The sequence below is a fragment of the Salmo trutta genome, chromosome 19 (genome assembly GCF_901001165.1).
Source record: "Salmo trutta chromosome 19, fSalTru1.1, whole genome shotgun sequence".
NCBI lineage: Eukaryota > Metazoa > Chordata > Actinopteri > Salmoniformes > Salmonidae > Salmo > Salmo trutta.
The window spans coordinates 11,089,828-11,108,296 of record NC_042975.1 but is presented as its reverse complement, the minus strand read 5'-3'; the positions used below and the strand labels follow the sequence as shown (position 1 = coordinate 11,108,296).

Genomic DNA, 18,469 nt, shown 5'->3' with positions numbered 1-18,469 from the left:
GATTATCTGTTTCGGGGTAGGTTGGTACGATGGAACGAACACCAATGCCTGAGAGAAAGCTCTGCATTTAAAACGCCCAGAGGAGAATCAGCAACTACCGTACCTCGTTTTTTTCTTTCATCTTCCTCTTATTTTCCTGACCAGTATGGCGTTGTCATGAGGAATGCACAGGTTGCCTGGGATCGTTGACTGCCAAGAAGTGAATATTCTTTCAGTACTTCCCTCCTATACAAGCACAGTTTTTCGTGTGCGGTTTTTGGGGGGATACCGTTTGGATCCTAGGCTAAAATAAACCAGATCTACGTTTGCCCGCCTGCATGTTGTCAGCAAGATGATTGCGTTGGCTATGTAGAGTACTGTAGACAGGTATCTGCATAGTGCTAATCTCTGTGTTCTGCTACCTTCTTAAGTGGATTGCACATCACCCGTCAACGATTTCTTCCTCCTCTGACCTCGGGTGCTGTGGACTCGGAGGAAACATGGGACTGCCTGCTCTGGAGTTTAGTGACTGCTATCTGGACAGTCCACAGTTCCGAGACAGATTAAAGTCTCACGAACTGGAACTGGACAAGACCAACAAATTCATCAAAGAACTAATCAAAGATGGGAAGGCGCTCATCCAAGCATTGAAAAGTAAGATAATCCATTTGCAATCTTGTATTGAGATGATGACTGCTCTTCTGTGCCCAGCTATATTCCCAAACAACTATGAATGAAGACATTGCCCTATAATAGAGCCCTATGTGATAGATTTCTAATGTTCTTAAAGATGATTTTAGATTTAAAGTAGCCTATATTGTGTATATAAAGTATGTATGGTAACGTATAACATTTCCATAATTGCCTGATCTTTTCATGCATAATTAGTTGGTTAGTCATTGAACATCATCGGTGACAGTTCAGATAGAGGGCAGTAGAACAGGTGCATGCTGGTTGAACATGGAATTTGGAACAATGTATCATTAAGCCTCAAGCTGAAGTCCATGTTCATCAATCACCAGGCAGTCAGTGTGAAGTTCAAGAGCTAGTGTTTACATTTAGCCACAGTTGTCTCACAGGGTGACACACACTGTTACTACACTACTATACACATTTCCCGGAAGTTTCCGCTCCACTCTAACTCATGATAGATGTTCAAAAGAGGCCAGTAAACAGATAGTCCATGCCCAGTCAGCTGCCATTAATGATCTGGATCATTCTGCTTTTGTCTGTCAGGGACGTCTAGAAATGAAACAGAATGACCCGTAGTGACCGACAGTCCCAGGTCAGAGGAGAACTGGGGTTGGGGATAGTCAGCTGTTGTAGGTACAGTTGGCTGTGTAGCTGCTGAATCACAGGCAATATGCCATGTGTTTTAATTGTATGTTACATGTGTATTATCCTGTGTGGCTCAGTTGGTAGAGCTTGGCACTTGCAATGCCAGAGTTGTGTGTTTGACTCCCACGGGGGACCAGTACAAATACAATATGAAAATGTATGAACTCAATACTGTAAGTCGCTCTGGACAAGATCGCACCACATTTCACATTATTTCAAAGCTTTCCACTTTTGTGCAAATTAAATCCAGAATGAACCTTCTGGGCAAGTCCCTCTGCTTTGTCCTTGTTCTGGTTGCTGGTGGCACAACAACAAGTACATGTTTGTAACCTCTCACCACAGAGAGAAAGTTAACCTTACACTCCACCAGAGGCTTTAGGCTATTCTTCAACCCCACTTTACACGTCTGTTAGTGTGGCATTTACTGCTTCCCCATCCTGTTGGTTGGAGTGTGGTTCCAGTGGCCAATCCTACAGTCAGTCACAGACTTCACACAGCACCAACACTGGCAGTAGTCAACAGCCTGCCAGCCAGGCAGCCAGCCAGGCAGCCCCCTGGAGCAAGATGGATGTTCTGTAAGCAAAGGGCAACCTGTCATTAGGGATCCAGATGAAACGTTTTACCTCCGCCCTCAAACATGACGTTATTTTAATCACTCAAATGAACCAACATTTGGGTTTACTGGCGCTGTTCTGCAGATGCAGGCGCTGCATATTTTGATATCTTAATTGACATTAAAGTTTGCCACCAGTATCCCAGAGATAAAATTGAGGACCAGGTTTGTGTGAAAGGAGCTGTTCTTTAGTTGACCTCATGCGATTGGTCCACCTTCTACCGTATGTCACTGTCACAATAACATAGCTAAAACACACATGCTTTGTAATTTTAGTGTGCGGTCATCATCGTCTAGAATGAGTTATTACAGGTGGAATGTGCTTCAGGCCTCTTGGGTATTTTTATGTGAGCATTACTGAGAATCATATATATAGAGATTTCCATTAGGTTTTAATTGTGTAAAAACAGACACAACATTTCAGGGAAGAAATGGCAAATGAATGTCTCCAGTTGCAGTTTTTTTTTATAGAAGGTCTTGTAGAAGAGTATTTTTGTGAGTGTGTATCCATGGCCTATCAAACCTGAGTTGACTTGTATCCTGTCCAACAATGGGATGATGAAATGACCCCAAATGTAGAATTAGGGAGTAGGCCGGAGTTACCCCTTCAGAAACCAGTGTTTCCCCTAAGATTTTTTTCAGCAGAGGTGGAAAAGTAAGGGTCGGGGGCAGGGGGGTCATGGTAGTGGGCATGGCCAATGTTGCCCTCCTATTGGCCACAGAGACATTTTGCTGTTTTAAAGTAACTTCCCAGTGTTTCCAGATTTCTATGAAATATTAACTATACTTACTTACAATATGAGTGAAATAGTTTTCCTTCCACATTTTTTAAATTAAGCATGTTAAAAAGCCGTTTTCTGTGTTGGAATGGTGTGGGCGTATCCCAACAACAAAATGGTGTGGGCGTATACCGCTCATAAAGAATATTCATGCGAGTAGCCTCTTATGGGCCAGCTCATCCTCCTCTTTACCACTGATTGGCCAGCTCTTCCTCCTGAGAAATATTACATCATACTCTAAGGAAACACCAAGCATTTATTAAAGTTTTAGGTGGAGTTTTTGAAGTATTTTTTTCTCCTATTTATACTTTGGTCACAATTACAAGTATAGGACGAGTCAACAACATTATTTGGGTATGAGTTATCAGAATATTAACTTTTAAAAATGATATTTTTACTGGGCAGTTACTTTAAAGCTAATTTCCTGCAGTTCTACAAATTTTGCCATGAGGCGGAGAGAAATGTTTTCAGTTTTAAAGCTAGTTTCCTGGAATTCTACACATTTTGTCATGGGGTCTGAGAGAAAAATTGCCTTTTTAAAGCTACTTTCCTACAATTGTACACATCTTCCCATGTCTTATGCTATCTGAGTGACGCAAACATTATAACAAAATCAATGGTGGCCCCATGTCATGACATTTGTAGAATGTTACATTTTCCCTGACTGTCTGGTTTTTATTCTGGTGGTTGTTTGTTCTCCAGCCTTCGCTGTGGCTCAGTTGGTAGAGCATGGTGTTTGCAATGCCAGCATGGTGTGTGCAACGCCAGGGTTGCGGGTTCGATTTCCACGGGGGGCCAGTACAAAAAAAAAAATGCATGAAATGAAATGTATGAACTGAAAGTCGCTCTGGATAAGAGCGTCTGCTAAATGACTTAAATGTAATGATCTTATAAAAAACATGTGCCATTATCTTTTCTACATAATATAGATATCTGCTTTTAGTCATTTAAGTTTTCACTGAAATTCTTTTACCGTCTCAAAAATTGTATATAACTGTCTACATTATTGTATATATAAAAACAAAAAATGTATATCTTTTTTGAAGCTGCTAAATGAAGTGGAAACACTGGAAACTCAGCAGGCTGTTTTATAGTCCTCCACCTCACATAAGATGATGTCTCACACTGTCAACAACTGGTATTATCAGGTGAGGTGACCAAATCATACAGTTATGGGATATTGTAATTACACAGTTATTGTAGTTACACAGTTATTACTGAAGTATTAGCTGCAACTGTAGCAAATGTCAACTTTTTTTAATGGTATTTTCTCACCTTCACACTGTCCAGCAAGGATGTGCTGATGGTTGTGTCCCAAATGGCACCGTATTCTATATATGGGCCCTGGACAAAAGTAGTGCACTATATAAGGGACAGGGTGCCAGTGTTTGTTTAGTTGATGCTGTTGTCAAGTGAATGCAGCTAAGAGGAAGTGAAATGGTACCTGCATCATTTCACGTAGCCGTTAAACATCCACATTCAGCTATAGAAATAAGTTCCTATAAACAGAGACTCTAAATAATGGCCTTTGCTTTCAGCCTTGTTGTGTTCTAAGTAACTGAACTTTATTGCCCTGAAAAACCTGACAAGTGACTCACTGCCTCACTATGTTCCCCTGTAGAAGCATCTCTAACCCTGTAAGAAGCAGAGTGGGAATCACCAGACCAGAAGTTAGGCCTTTCTCCAGCACATGTGAAAACAAGATCTCATGTGAAATGTTCCAAAAACCTGTTTTGACATGATTCAACATGTGAAATGTTCCAAAAACACATGTTTTGACTTGATTTCACATGCGAAATTACACATGTGAAGTGTTCCAAAAACACATTTTTACCAGATTTCTTTCACGGAATGTGGAAATTTCACATGTGAAATCATGTAATTTTTCTGTAAGGGACACTGACTGTGGGGTCATTCCATTTAATTTCAATCGCTTTTTGATTACACCCCTTTTGATTTGAATGAAACTTTTTATACATATTTGCCCATGGTGAAAGTGGTCAGAAAGTGACTTTTTGGACCTGAATGCCAAAACATTCATGAGATAGAGGTGCTCAAAGTTCACCCATTTTGCCGTGGAAAAGATAAACTGTTGAGTTTGATATCATTTAAAAGCTTACAAACAGGGTTGTCAAACTACAGTATTTTATAATTTCTTGGAAAAAATGTTTTTAGTGTTTTTCTTTTTACTTTTAATGTCAGTATTTGTATATAAAAAAATATTTTTTGCATATGTTGTAGCTTAGACTATGATTTGCATCATCTGTATTCAAGAGCATGCTGTGTATCAACCGGTGGTGGACACAACACAAACACCTCAGATGATATGAAATAGGGTCTAAACTACATTATAAACTGGGTGGTTCGAGCCTTGAATGCGGATTGCCTGACAGCCGTGGTATATCAGACGGGTATGACAAAACATTTATTTTTACTGCTTTAATTACATTGGTAACTAGTTTATAATAGCAATAAGGCACCTCAGGGGTTTGTGGTATATGGCCAATATACCACGGCAAATTTTTAATAAAAAAAAAAATTCACCTTTATTTAACCAGGTAGGCTAGTTGAGAACAAGTTCTCATTTGCAACTGCGACCTGGCCAAGATAAAGCGTAGCAATTCGACACATACAACAACACAGAGTTACACATGGAATAAACAAAACATACAGTCAATAATACAGTAGAACAAAAGAAAACAAAAAGTCTATATACAGTGAGTGCAAATGAGGTAAGTTAAGGCAATAAATAGGCCATGGTGGCGAAGTAATTACAATATAGCAATTAAACACTGGAATGGTAGATGTGCAGAAGATGAATTCTCAGGAGTTTTTCCTAGGGAGTTTTTCCCAGCCACCGTGCTTCTTTCACATGCATTGCTTGCTGTTTGGGGTTTTAGGGTGGGTTTCTGTACAGCACTTTGAGATTTCAGCTGATGTACGAAGGGCTATATAAATAAATTTGATTTGATTTGATGAATGTGCAAGTAGAGATACTGGGGTGCAAAGGAGCAAGATAAATAAATAAATACAGTATGGGGATGAGGTAGCTGGATGGGCTATTTACAGATGGGCTATGTACAGGTGCCGTGATCTGTGAGCTGCTCTGACAGCTGGTGCTTAAAGCTAGTGAGGGAGATATGTGTCTCCAGCTTCAGAGATTTTTGCAGTTCGTTCCAGTCATTGGCAGCAGAGAACTGGAAGGAAAGACGACCAAAGGAGGAATTGGCTTTGGGGGTGACCAGTGAGATATACCTGCTGGAGCGCGTGCTACGAGTGGGTGCTGCTATGGTGACCAGTGAGCTGAGATAAGGCGGGGCTTTACCTAGCAGAGACTTGTAGATAACCTGTAGCCAGTGGGTTTGGCGACGAGTATGAAGTGAGGGCCAACCAACGAGAGCGTACAGGTCGCAATGGTGGGTAGTGTATGGGGCTTTGGTGACAAAACGGATGGCACTGTGATAGACTGCATCCAGTTTGTTGAGTAGAGTGTTGGAGGCTATTTTATAGATGACATCACCGAAGTCGAGGATCGGTAGGATGGTCAGTGTCACATGTATCTTCGTCTTCTGACGATATAACGAAATCGTCGTCGGAAAAGGATGACCAATACGCAGCAGAGTCGATATAGTTCATCTTGAACATTTAATTAAATCAACACGAATACAAAAAACAACAAACAAGAAAACGAACGATAAACTGACAGTCTGCAAAGCATAGGCTCAACACAGAACAATCACCCACGAATCACAAACACACCCCAATATATGGGACTCTCAATCAAAGGCAGATAGACAACACCTGCCTTCAACTGAGAGTCCCAACCCCAATCAACACAACATAGAAACACACTCACCAGACTACACATAGAAATACATAAACAGACTATAAACCACAACCCCGGAAATACTACATCAAACACCCTTTAACCAAACACACCACCCTGAACCACATAAAACAAATACCCTCTGTCACGTCCTGACCAAACTACAATACTAATTAACCCTTATACTGACCAGGACGTGACAGTCAGTTTTACGAGGGTATGTTTGGCAGCATGGGGCTGTGCGCTGTGTCCAGGCACTCCGCGTTGCGTCGTGCATAAAAACAGCCCTTAGCCAAGGTATATTGGCCATATACCACACCTCCTCGGGCCTTATTGCTTAAACATATGCACAAAAAAAATAGGTTTACCCGTTTTTAGATATTTGACATTAAAGGTAAAAAATGACAATTTTTATTACTGTAACGGTTGTCGTCTGGAATGGACCAAGGCGCAGCGGGTTGAGTGCTCATACTTAACTTTAATGAAAACACTTACACAAACAAAACGATGGACGACGAATACAGACTTGAAGGCAAAAGACAGCAATTCAAGAGACAACCTCCCAGAATTTGCAAACACAAACACACCCTAATATATAGGACTCTCAATCAAAGGCAACTAGACAACACCTGCCTTCAATTGAGAGTTCACACCCCAATTAACTAAACATAGAAACAGACTAACTAGGAAGAACATAGAAATAGACTAACATAGAGCAGTGACCAAAAAACCCCGGAATACATAAATCAACTACCCTCTACATAATGCACACACCCCGAACCACATAAACCAAATACCCTCTGCCACGCCCTGACCAGCCTACACTAACAAAATAACCCTCATACTGGTCAGAACGTGACAATTACATTAAAAAAATATATATATTTATAAAATAGTTTGACGACCCTGTTTGAAGCTTTTAAATTACATCAAACTCAACCGTTTAGATTTTCCAGTGAGGAAGACATGGATGTCTCAATGTATGAGAGTGGCGATGGCAGGAGCGAGAATTACAGCTCCTACCATCAGGCCGGCTGATACAGAGTCCACCTTTACAAAACCTTCAGAGCCCAGAAATCATTTATCCCCACCAGTATACGTCAGTTTAATAAATAACTGACAAGGTAAAAATCTGTCGTTCTGCCCCTGAGCAAAGCAGTGTTCCTGGGCGCCGAAGCTGTGTATAACAATTAAGGCAGCACCCTGCACCTCTCTGATTTAGAGGGTTAAATGGGTTAAATGTGGAAGACACATTTCAGTTGAAGGCATTCAGTTGTACAACTGACTAGGTATCGTGTGTGTGTGTGTGTGTGTGTGTGTGTGTGTGTGTGACAACAAAGACTCCCTAAAGAACAACCCAAGCCACATTATTCCAGTCCCCCTTTGGGGGAGGGAGAGTGGCGGGTGCCATTGCGTCTAGGGACATTCTGCTGAATGCATCAGATGGGAACAAAGGGAAATAAATGTGTGTGGAAGGGGGTCGGTGGGGGTTTGCGTCGGCGGTATTCCATAAGCAGTGACGTAGAGGAAGGGAAATTAGGGCACCAATCATGCAGCTCTGTCAGGGGATGGTCTTGACCTACAGTGGTAGAGCTGAACTTCACCAATTATGCTCAGATGGTCCAATGTTGTGTTTGGATTATTTTGGCTCTAATACTACCAAGATGAGTTAACAAAATCCAGTTGGACACAGAGCTGGTAAATATTTGAGCTTTAGAAGCCTTATTCAGTTACATGCTTCATAATTGCATAGTCACTTAGCCACTCAGCATTTTGTGTTCAGGCTTTTTCCTTTGTGTTTCTACTCACCAGGATGTGGATCTTGTTTCCCTGGTATGCACCGGTCTAATTTTAATTATCTCTATAGGCTATAAACATGCATGCACATACATGTTGGTTAACTGTGCTCTTTAAATACATAGTTTGTTCCACCATATTCCACTTCCTGTTAGTTTTTCTCCAGTGTTATTAAAAGTCTAAACCATGAGTCTGCCCTGTTTTTACAACATGACTTCACAATCAGAACGATTGGGAACTATTTCACGCTAGAGAAGGTTTTTACCCTGCACACTAGCCTGCTTGCCATGCATTCAGGTCTATTTTGTTTTGTGCAGGTGAACTTCCTCCAAGCTGCCTTCACATACATGTTGTGAGTGAAACATAGCTGGCCGCTCACTCTCTCTGTGGAGGAGAGCACAAGTGCTGGAGTCACTGAAGATGGCCCAATGACAATGTCAGTAGGGGATACAGTTAAAGAGAACATTTTAAATAGCAGTGGAAAGGCAGAGAAAAAGGGAATAAAAAGTAATAGATCAGCTCTGTTTGGTTCATTTTAGAGACATTCCCTTTCCATCTGGTGAAAGTATGCACAGTGGCAACAGTTTCTGAACGGGCCTCCACTCTGGCCTCCTAACCGTGAAAGACGAAGTGAGATTCACACATACAGTATGTGGAGTTTATTTTTAGGATGTCAACTCTTGAATTAGGCCATTTCTAATGAAAATAAGCCTATTTCTTCTTAATGATGGAAATAATGTCTGCGAGACATTCAGCCCATGCTTCCCCTTTTTTTGTTAAATGCAGAGCTGTATGAGAAGATTTTGGCATGGGTCTTCAGATCCTCAAAATCAAATCAAATGTATTTATATAGCCCTTCTTAGATCAGCTGATATCTCAAAGTGCTGTACAGAAACCCAGCCTAAAACCCCAAACAGCAAGCAATGCAGGTGTAGAAGCATGGTGGCTAGGAAAAACTCCCTAGAAAGGCCAAAACCTAGGAAGAAACCTAGAGAGGAACCAGGCTATGAGGGGTGGCCAGTCCTCTTTTGGCTGTGCTGGGTGGAGATTATAACAGAACATGGCCAAGATGTTCAAATGTTCATAAATGACCAACATGGTCAAATAATAATAATCACAGTAGTTGTCGAGGGTGCAACAGGTCAGCACCTCAGGAGTAAATGTCAGTTGGCTTTTCATAGCCGATCATTGAGAGTATCTCTACCGCTCCTGCTGTCTCTAGAGCAGTGGTTCTTAACCTTGTTGGAGGTACTGACCCCCACCAGTTTCATATGCGCATTCACCGAACCCTTCTTAATTGGAAAAATGGCTCTCTTCACCTTGAATTCAGCGAGCGTTGTGTTCTTGTATTGTCCATCTCCATGCAGTTTAAGGAAGTGTTCTCTTAGTTTTGCCGGTGCTAGACTAGAATTGCTCAACTTGGCATTGCAAATCATGCAGTTAGGACGCTGACTCTCATCACGTTCCGTTATACATGTGAATCCATATTGTACATATTCGTCCGAACACTTTCTTTTTTTGCTCGACATAGTTAGTATGAAGGGATTAAAATATTAAGAAAGAAATCACACGACGTACCATCACGACAGTCACAATTCGACTACTGAGCGCACCAAATTCCCTGCAGCACAGATAGGCCAAGCGATGTTGCGTGATCACCTGCAGCCAATGATGGCCAAGCGGGGCGTGTCATCACGAATCATATGAGTCGGGTGTGTGTCTTGACCTCCGCCGAACCCCTGAGACTGACTCACCGAACCCCTGGGGTTCGATCGAACCCAGGTTAAGAACCACTGCTCTAGAGAGTTGAAAACAGCAGGTCTGGGACAGGTAGCACGTCCGGTGAACAGGTCAGGGTTCCATAGCCGCAGGCAGAACAGTTGAAACTGGAGCAGCAGCACGGCCAGGTGGACTGGGGACAGCAAGGAGGCATCATGCCAGGTAGTCCTGAAATATGGTCCTAGGGCTCAGGTCCTGGGAGAGAGAGAAAGAGAGAATTAGAGAGAGCATACTTAAATTCACACAGGACACCAGATAAGACAGGAGAAATACTCCAGATATAACAGACTGACCCTAGCCCCCCGACACATAAACTACTGCAGCATAAATACTGGAGGCTGAGACAGGAGGGGTCAGGAGACGCTGTGGCCACATCCGATGATACCCCTGGACAGGGCCAAACAGGCAGGATATAACCCCACCCACTTTGCCAAAGCACAGCCCCCACACCACTAGAAGGATATCTTCAACCACCAACTTACCATCCTGTGACAAGGCCGAGTATAGCCCACAAAGATCTCCGCCACGGCACAACCCAAGGGGGGGCGCCAACCCAGATAGGAAGACCACGTCAGTGACTCAACCCACTCAAGTGACACACCCCTCCTAGGGACGGCATGGAAGAGCACCAGTAAGCCAGTGACTCAGCCCCTGTAATAGGGTTAGAGGCAGAGAATCCCAGCGGAGAGAGGGGAACCGGCCAGGCAGAGACAGCAAGGGTGGTTCGTTGCTCCAGTGCCTTTCATTCACATTCACACTCCTGGGCCAGATTACACTCAATCATAGGACCTACTGAAGAGATGAGTCTTCAATAAAGACTTAAAGGTTGAGACCGAGTTTGCGTCTCTCACATGGGAAGGCAGACTATTCCATAAAAATGGAGCTCTATAGGAGAAAGCCCTGCCTCCAGCTGTTTACTTAGAAATTCTAGGGACAATTAGGAGGCCTGCGTCTTGTGACCGTAGCGTACGTGTAGGTATGTACGGCAGGACCAAATCGGAAAGATAGGTAGGAGCAAGCCCATGTAATGCTTTGTAGGTTAGCAGTAAAACCTTGAAATCAGCCCTTGCCTTAACAGGAAGCCAGTGTAGGGAGGCTAGCACTGGAGTAATATGATGGAATTGTTTGGTTCTAGTCAGGATTCTAGCAGCCATATTTAGCACTAACTGAAGTTTATTTAGTGCTTTATCCGGGTAGCCAGAAAGTAGAGCATTGTGGTTAGAGGTTGACCGATTAATCGGAATGGACGATTTAATTAGGGCCGATTTCAATTTTTCATAAAAATCGGTAATCGGTATTTTTGGACACATATTTGCCGATTAAAAAGAAAATAATAATAATATATATATATATTTTTTAACACCTTTATTTAACTAGGCAAGTCAGTTAACCTCGCTAGGGTATGTGGGACGAAATCGTCCCACCTACTCAACAGCCAGTGGAATCCCGTGGCGCGTTATTCAAATACCTTAGAAATGCTATTACTTCAATTTCTCACTGTCCGATTTCAAAAAGGCTTTACAACGAAAGCAAAACATTAGATTATGTCAGCAGAGTACCCAGCCAGAAATAATCAGACACCCATTTTTCAAGCTAGCATATAATGTCATATAAACCCAAACCACAGCTAAATGCAGCACTAACCTTTGATGATCTTCATCAGATGACACTTCTAGGACATTATGTTATACAATACATGCATGTTTTGTTCAATCAAGTTCATATTTATATCAAAAACCAGCTTTTTACATTAGCATGTGACGTTCAGAACTAGCATACCCACCGCAAACTTCCGGTGAATTTACTAAATTACTCACGATAAACGTTCACAAAAAAACATAACAATTATTTTAAGAATTATAGATACAAAACTCCTTTATGCAATCGCTATGTCCGATTTTAAAATAGCTTTTCGGCAAAAGCACATTTTGCAATTTTCTGAGTAGATAGCCCAGCCATCACGGGCTAGCTAATTTGACACCCACCAAGTTTGGCCCTCACCACACTCCGATTTACTATTAGAAAAATTTGATTACCTTTGCTGTTCTTCGTCAGAATGCACTCCCAGGACTTCTACTTCAATAACAAATTTTGGTTTGGTTCAAAATAATCCATAGTTATGTTCAAATATCCTCTGTTTTGTTCGTGCGTTCAAGACACTATCCGAAGGGTGAAGAAGGGTGACGCGCCCGACGCGTTTCGTGACAAAACATTTCTAAATATTCCATTACCGTACTTCGAAGCATGTCAACCGCTGTTTAAAATCAATTTTTATGCGATTTTTCTCGTAAAAAAAATGATAATATTCCGACCGGGAGTCATTGTTTTCGTTAAAGACGAAAAAATTAAAACATGGTGTCGCCTCATGCACGCGCCTCAGTCTCATTGTTCTCTGATCGACCATTATCCAAATGCACTACTGTTTTTCAGCCAGGGCCTGCAAAGACATCATTCAGCGTTTTGCCGCCTTCTGAGAGCCTATGGGAGCCGTAGGAAGTGTCACGTTACAGCAGAGATCCTCAGTTTTCAATAAAGAGAGTGTAGAAGCCCAAGAAATGGTCAGAGAGGGCGCTTCCTGTAAGGAATCTTCTCAGGTTTTTGCCTGCCATATGAGTTCTGTTATACTCACAGACACCATTCAAACAGTTTTAGAAACTTTAGGGTGTTTTCTATCCAAAGCCAATAATTATATGCATATTCTAGTTTCTGGGCAGTAGTAATAACCAGATTAAATTGGGTACGTTTTTTTATCCGGCCGTGCAAATACTGCCCCCTACCCTAGAGAGGTTAAGAACACATTCTTATTTTCAATGACGGCCTAGGAATGGTGGGTTAACTGCCTTGTTCAGGGGCAGAACGACAGATTTTTACCTTGTCAGCTCGGTGATTCAATCTTGCAACCTTACGGTTAACTAGTCCAACGCTCTAACCACATGCTTTACATTGCACTCCACGAGGAGCCTGCCTGTTACGCGAATGCAGTAAGAAGCCAAGGTAAGTTGCTAGCTAGCATTAAACTTATCTTATAAAAAACAATCAATCAATCATAAACACTAGTTAACTACACATGGTTGATGATATTACTAGTTTATCTAGCCTGTCCTGCGTTGCATATAATCGATGTGGTGCGCATTCGCGAAAAAGGACTGTCATTGCTCCAACGTGTACCTAACCATAAACATCAATGTCTTTCTTAAAATCAATACACAAGTATATATTTTTAAACCTGCATATTTAGCTAAAAGAAATCCAGGTTAGCAGGCAATATTAACCAGGTGAAATTGTGTCACTTCTCTTGCGTTCATTGCACGCAGAGTCAGGGTATATGCAACAGTTTGGGCCGCCTGGCTCGTTGCGAACTAATTTGCCAGAATTTTGCATAATTATGACATAACATTGAAGGTTGTGCAATGTAACAGGAATATTTAGACTTAGGGATGCCACCCGTTAGATAAAATACGGAACGGTTCCGTATTTCACTGAAAGAAAAAACGTTTTGTTTTCGAGATGATAGTTTCCGGATTCGACCATATTAATGACCTAAGGTTTGTATTTCTGTGTGTTTATTATATTATAATTAAGTCCATGATTTGATAGAGCAGTCTGACTGAGCAGTGGTAGGCACCAGCAGGCTCATAAGCATTCATTCAAACAGCACTTTCGTGCGTTTTGCCAGCAGCTCTTCGCAATGCTTCAAGCATTGCGCTGTTTATGACTTCAAGCCTATCAACTCCCAAGAATAGGCTGGTGTAACTGATGTGAAATGGCTAGCTAGTTAGCCGGGTGCGCGCTAATAGCGTTTCAAACGTCACTCACTCTGAGACTTGGAGTAGTTGTTCCCCTTGCTCTGCGTGGGTAACGCTGCTTCGAGGGTGGCTGTTGTCGATGTGTTCCTGGTTCGAACCCAGGTAGGAGCGAGGAGAGGGACAGAAGCTATACTGTTACACTGGCAATACTAAAGTTCCTATAAGAACATCCAATAGTCAAAGGTATATGAAATACAAATGGTATAGAGAGAAATAGTCCTATAATAACTACAACCTAAAACTTCTTACCTGGGAATATTGAAGACTCATGTTAAAAGGAACCACCAGCTTTCATAGTGCCTTCATAGTGCCTTGCTCATGTTCTGAGCAAGGCACTTAAACGTTAGCTTTCTTACATGGCACATATTGCACTTTTACTTTCTTCTCCAACACTTTGTTCTTGCATTATTTAAACTAAATTGAACATGTTTCATTATTTATTTGAGGCTACATTTATTTTATTGATGTATTATATTAAGTTAAAATAAGTCTTCATTCAGTATTGTTGTAATTGTCATTATTACAAATAAATCATAAAAATCTGCTTTTTTTTGGGTCTTCCAATAATCGGTATTGGTATCGGTGTTGGAAAAACATAATCGGTCAACCTCTAATTGCGGTAGTCTAACCTAGAAGTAACAAAAGCATGGATACATTTTTCTGCATAATTTTTGGACAGAAAATTTCAGATTTTTGCAATGTTACGTAGATGGAAAAAAGCTGTCCTTGAAACAGTCTTGATATGTTCGTCAAAAGAGAGATCAGGGTCCAGAGTAACGCCGAGGTCCTTCACAGTTTTATTTGAGACGACTGTACAAACATCAAGATTAATTGTCAGATTCAACAGAAGATCTCTTTGTTTCTTGGGACCTAGAACAAGCATCTCTGTTTTAAAAGTATAAAGTTTGCAGCCATCCACTTCCTTATGTCTGAAACACAGGCTTCCAATTTTGTGGCTTCACCATGTTTCATTGAAATGTACAGCTGTGTGTTATCCGCATAGCAGTGAAAGTTAACATTATGTTTTCGAATGACATCCCCAAGAGGTGTTCTACAAAATGTTCTACAGCTGCACCATCGAGAGTATCCTGACTGGTTGCATCACCGCCTGGAATGGCAACTGCTCGGCATTCGACCGCAAGACGCTACAGTGGGTAGTGTGTATGGCCCAGTACATCACTGGGGCCAAGCTTCCTGTCATGGCAGGCGATGTCAGTGGAAGGCCATAAAAATTGGCAAAGACTTCAGCCACCCTAGTCATAGACTGTTCTCTCTGCTACCGCACGGCAAGCTATACCAGAGCGCCAAGTCTAGGTCCAAAAGGCTCCTTAACAGCTTCTACCCCCAAGCCATAAGACTGCTGAACAGTTAATCAAATGGCCACCCGGACTATTTACACATGACACCCCTTTTTTACGCTACTGATACTCACTGTTTATTATCTATGCATAGTCACTTTACCCCTACCAACATGTATATATTACCTCAATTACCTCGACTAACCTATACCCCCGCACATTGACTCAGTACTGGTACCCCCTGGATATATAGTCTCGTTATTGCTATTTTATTGTGTAACTTTTTTTTCAACTTTAGTGTATTTAACTCTTATTTTTCTTAACTACATTGTTGTTTAATTAAGGGCTTGTAAGTAAGCATTTCACTGTAAGGACTACACATGTTGTATTCGGCGCATGTGACAAATACAATTTGATTTGATTTCTCCTTGTTCTGAGTAGCGATATGGCCAAAATCTCATATCCCGTTATAGGTCATTTCATATCCCGATAATCATACATATCAGGATATAGCACATTTTCTGTAAATTCAATGAATAAATGGTTTATATAAAATGACCACATGTAAAGGCCTATTTCTTATTACATTGTTATTATTATTAAATGGTTTATATAAAATGACCACATGTAAAGGCCTATTTCTTATTACATTTTGAATTAAACTCAACAAATAAAAGGCACTTACTCATATTTGATTATTTCTCCTTTTATTTACAACCTTTGTGCAAATTTTCAATTAAGCATGTAGCAAAATATTAAATATTAATTTATAAAATCTAAAAATGTAAATAGAAAACACTTCAACTATAGTTGCAAACCAAATAAATATAGGCCTAAAATATATATATTTTTTGGGGGGGGGCTTGCCTGTTTTGCATGTTATTTTGGCATTAATACAGTAACGTGTCACGTATCAATTTGCATTTGGTACCTTGGGTCGAGTGTTAGCACCAACTCCGTTTCTCGACCGTGTAAATTGGGGCCATGTCTTTGCAGATGTAAATTGTAACGGCAGCTGTTTGTTTGTGTTGCAAATTTCCTCCCACACGGTACGTGTCGTCCAATTGACGAAAAATATTGCCGTAAAGAGTGTGATTTGTGACACAACGAAATGAACGATAGAGCATAATATGAAACGATAGACGTTTTTCTATCGTCACACGATATATATCGTCATATCACCCAGCCCTAGATGGGATACAGATTATGTCAGAATTGACCAGGGTAACTTTTCATTGCAGGTTCTGAGAATTTACGCAGCAGGTGAGGAGAATTAACATGGCAGATTAGGAAAATGATGTTAAAGTTAGGAAAATGGTTAGGCTTAGCTCAAATGCAAAACAATTTGGATGTCAATTTGACATAAGCTGTATCCCATCTCGTCATGACAGCTACCCTGATCCCAGTCATTCATGCTTCAGTCCTCTTGCTGTCATTTTTTTAATTTGACCTTTATTTAACTAGGCAAGTCAGTTAAGAACAGATTGTTATTTTACAATGACGGCCTACCCCGCCAAACCCTCCCCTAACCCGGGTGATACAGCCCGGGATCAAACCAGGGTCTGTAGTGACACCTTTAGCACTGAGATGCAGTGCCTTAGACCACTCGGGAGCACAAATCTGAAAGTTTGGAGAGAAAAAAAAACTCTTACTGGACTAGCTAACAGAGAAAGGCATGAGTGTGTACACTATGCGTTCCCTCATGCAGCCCGTTTAAGGGAATACTTGTTTGTGTGTGTCGTGAGATAAGTCACAGTTACACTGATAAGTAGCTGCTTTGATATTCTGAGTGTCAGTGACACTATACAGATGTACTGTACAACATGAAGGGTAGGCTAGGGTCATTGAGGGTATTGTCATATAGACACTGTGCTGTATGTCATCCGGGTTGGACTTGGCTTCTCTGCTGTTGCTGTACTTTATGCTTTGTTACACATTGATTGCATGTGTGTGTTGACTTCCATCATTATCTTGCTGTGGCAGTATCACTAAAAGACAGTGGCTATAGAACAGTGCCGGTCAGGAACTGGAAAGGCCTGTTTACAATCTCCTGGAGGTTATCTGACTGCTACTATGTCGTCCTAAAGAAGGAACAAGGTGGAAATCCTAAACAGAGCTAGGGCCCTAAAGTAAAACAAATCTTGGTAATTGATTGAGATACAGCCTTTAATGGGCCATATATGAATTCCAGCTACGTTTGACGCACAAGTTGTTCCCTAGAAACAAACATGTAACCCTGTAAATACATCTGTTTATTACAAAAGCTACAATGTTGATACAAACACCTGTCATTGAAATTACAAAGACATTTGTAGAATATTAGGTTTCTACATTGTGTAAAAACACTGTTTTCTATTGCGATGCATTACATTGAAAATTGTACGCTGTCTCTTTAAGAATGTCAAGTTGGTTAGTGAAGACATGCAAATCAGTCATTCATTCAGCTCTATTATCATTGATCTCCTGATGCAGCTGTCCCTTTTTTTTCCAGATACAAAGTTTGGTAACAGAATGAAACTGAAGGTGATTTTAACCGTAATTATGTTACCAAACTGCATCTGCACAGTTTTTCCAGTAAATGTGTTTTGTTTTAATTTACTGTGTAATTTGTTAAAAGTAGTCATTGTGCATAGAGTTGTATGGTTTGTTCAACTTTGAAATCAATCGTTTTTGTTTGGCATACATTTTAAAGTGAAAAATCTAAGTCTCAACCCAATTCCATTACCCTGGAATTGCCCATATGTGACCCACCACCTGGATTCGGTCCGATGTAGCAAAATTTGAAATTGTGTTTTTTACATTGGATAAAAGTAGAAACTCAGCTAGAAAGTGGTATATCATACACTGTAACCCCACTTTTGAGAAAATGGCCCATGAATGTTTTGGTATACCTATTGGAAAGCTCTTCTTTGTCTACGCCCATTCAGCATCATTCACACCCTCATAAACCTTAGCACCACTCATCTCTTTAAGGATTCACATGCGAGGCCATGTGCTAAACAGAGTGAGTAGTTTAGTAAACAATCAAAGATTTCAAGACTAAAAGTGGTAAAAGTAGTAGCCTACAATAAGGAAAAACTCCAGGTAAAAATACACTTTATCAAATCAAATCAAATCAAATTTATTTATATAGCCCTTCGTACATCAGCTGAAATCTCAAAGTGCTGTACAGAAACCCAGCCTAAAACCCCAAACAGCAAGCAATGCATGTGAAAGAAGCACGGTGGCTGGGAAAAACTCCCTAGGAAAAACTC

General features: G+C 41.0%; 1 protein-coding gene and 1 long non-coding RNA gene across 2 annotated transcripts in view; both read left to right on the top strand.

Annotated features, from left to right (window-relative positions):
• Positions 1 to 18,469, top strand: part of LOC115153979 (rho GTPase-activating protein 26) — a 137,935-nt gene continuing 119,466 nt past the window's right edge. The window contains exon 1 of the mRNA XM_029699714.1: positions 1 to 633. Within this exon, the coding sequence (XP_029555574.1) occupies positions 480 to 633 (154 nt within the window). The 5' untranslated portion in view covers positions 1 to 479. The remainder of the gene's footprint in view (positions 634 to 18,469) is intronic.
• On the top strand, positions 3,778 to 4,650 carry LOC115153980 (uncharacterized). Its single transcript, XR_003867801.1, has 2 exons — positions 3,778 to 3,857; positions 4,331 to 4,650. It is a non-coding gene; the product is annotated as an uncharacterized LOC115153980 (long non-coding RNA).